A 1507-nucleotide genomic window follows, 5' to 3' on the forward strand; every position below is an offset into this window, starting at 1 on the left:
GCCGCCTCACACATTGCATACAGTGCCCCCTGTGAGACTTAGTGCTCCAGTAGACGAGAGGGTGGAGAAGGAATTGCACACCCCTCCTTCACCATAAAAAGTCATGTGCAGGTCAGGCAAACAGGCAAATAGCCTGTCTGCCTCCTCATCTGTCCAATCAACAGGAGAAACAAAACTGCTAGATTCTAGTGAAGGCATCATCCTTTACCAAGCTCAGCCATGTAGTGCTGCTAGATACTAGAGAAGGCATCATCTTTTACCAGGCTCAGCCATGTAGAACTGCTAGCTAGGTGAGAAACAGGCTTTTAGCCAGGCACCCGTAAAGGCGTCATCTGGACGCCCTTTTCTTAGAATAACAAGAAATTTGATGTGCTGGACGCCCTTACACTGGGAGCAGATTCTCTGACAAACATGAAATTCCGATTGACCAGGGATGCTACCAGGTCATCTGTGGTCACAGTCTTCTACTGTGACCTCTGTAACAGTATTTTGCCTCTTAGGATATCTTAGAATGCACTGTTTTAACTTAAAATCATCAAAAACTCTGCACCATGGAAGGTGGATGCCCCCAGACCCCTTACAATAGTCACTTAACGCAACTCACCAAGAAATTTGGACACCCTGTAATAAAATCCTAGCTAAAAGCCTGGTAAGAAAGCATCATCTTTCACCTTAATGGAGCTTGACTGTTTTACCTTTATGTAAACAGTTTCTTAATAGATTGCAGGGCTTGAAACTCATTTTTGTGAATAAATGCCCTTTGTGGAAAAAAGGCTGAAAAAGAGTCACTCACACACCCAAACTGAATTCTTAATTCTTCAATCTGTCTTGAAAAGTCTGCCTGGAAAGAAGTCTTTATTTGTATTTGGTTGCTGTGTTGGTAAGTGCAAAGTGTGCAGTACTCAATTAATCCAACAGGTGGCTCTGCTGCACCATAACCTGGGCCTCTTAGACTTCTAACTTTCATGTTAGGAGGTGAAACCTTTGTCAAAGCAAGGTGGTTAAAAAAAATCACATTTGAAAATTGTTTTTTTTTTTAACCTCCTTGGTCATGGTATGTATTGAGCACCACAGAAGTGATGTTTTCTTCCCTCTCATGGAAAATTGAATTAGAATGTTTTCTTTGCAATTTAGAATGTCATGCTGGCCATGTCAAAAGGTGCAGTACCAAACTATTCCAACAGAAGGCAGTGCTGCAGAAGAAAGTTTACTCTTCATAAAACATATAACCTGTTGCCTAATCCATAACCAAAACAAATGTGGTACCTATAGGCTACCTTAGCAAACTCAAGGATAAAAGTTTTGTAATAGTCAGAAATGAGAAAACAAAACTGCACAAAATCTTCATTATTTTTCGTGGAAAATCCCTGACTGTAGTTCCCCAGATCTGGACCAGATCAGCCATATTTTAGGAGTGGTGGGATCGCCGAGCGCAGAGGACCTGAGCTGGATCATTAACGACAAGGCTCGCAGCTATCTCCAGTCGCTCCCGTACAAGGCCAAGGTG

The 1507-nt window shown here is 42.3% G+C and overlaps 1 protein-coding gene across 1 annotated transcript in view; it reads left to right on the forward strand.

Annotated features, from left to right (window-relative positions):
- LOC118425949 (mitogen-activated protein kinase 1-like) overlaps window positions 1–1507 on the forward strand; it is a gene marked incomplete in the record, with an annotated part of 17619 nt that overhangs the window by 11305 nt on the left and 4807 nt on the right. Inside the window, 1 exon segment of the mRNA XM_035835120.1 lies at window positions 1386–1507. Within this exon segment, the coding sequence (XP_035691013.1) occupies window positions 1386–1507 (122 nt within the window).

This window comes from Branchiostoma floridae, chromosome 11 (genome assembly GCF_000003815.2).
Source record: "Branchiostoma floridae strain S238N-H82 chromosome 11, Bfl_VNyyK, whole genome shotgun sequence".
Taxonomy (NCBI): domain Eukaryota; kingdom Metazoa; phylum Chordata; class Leptocardii; order Amphioxiformes; family Branchiostomatidae; genus Branchiostoma; species Branchiostoma floridae.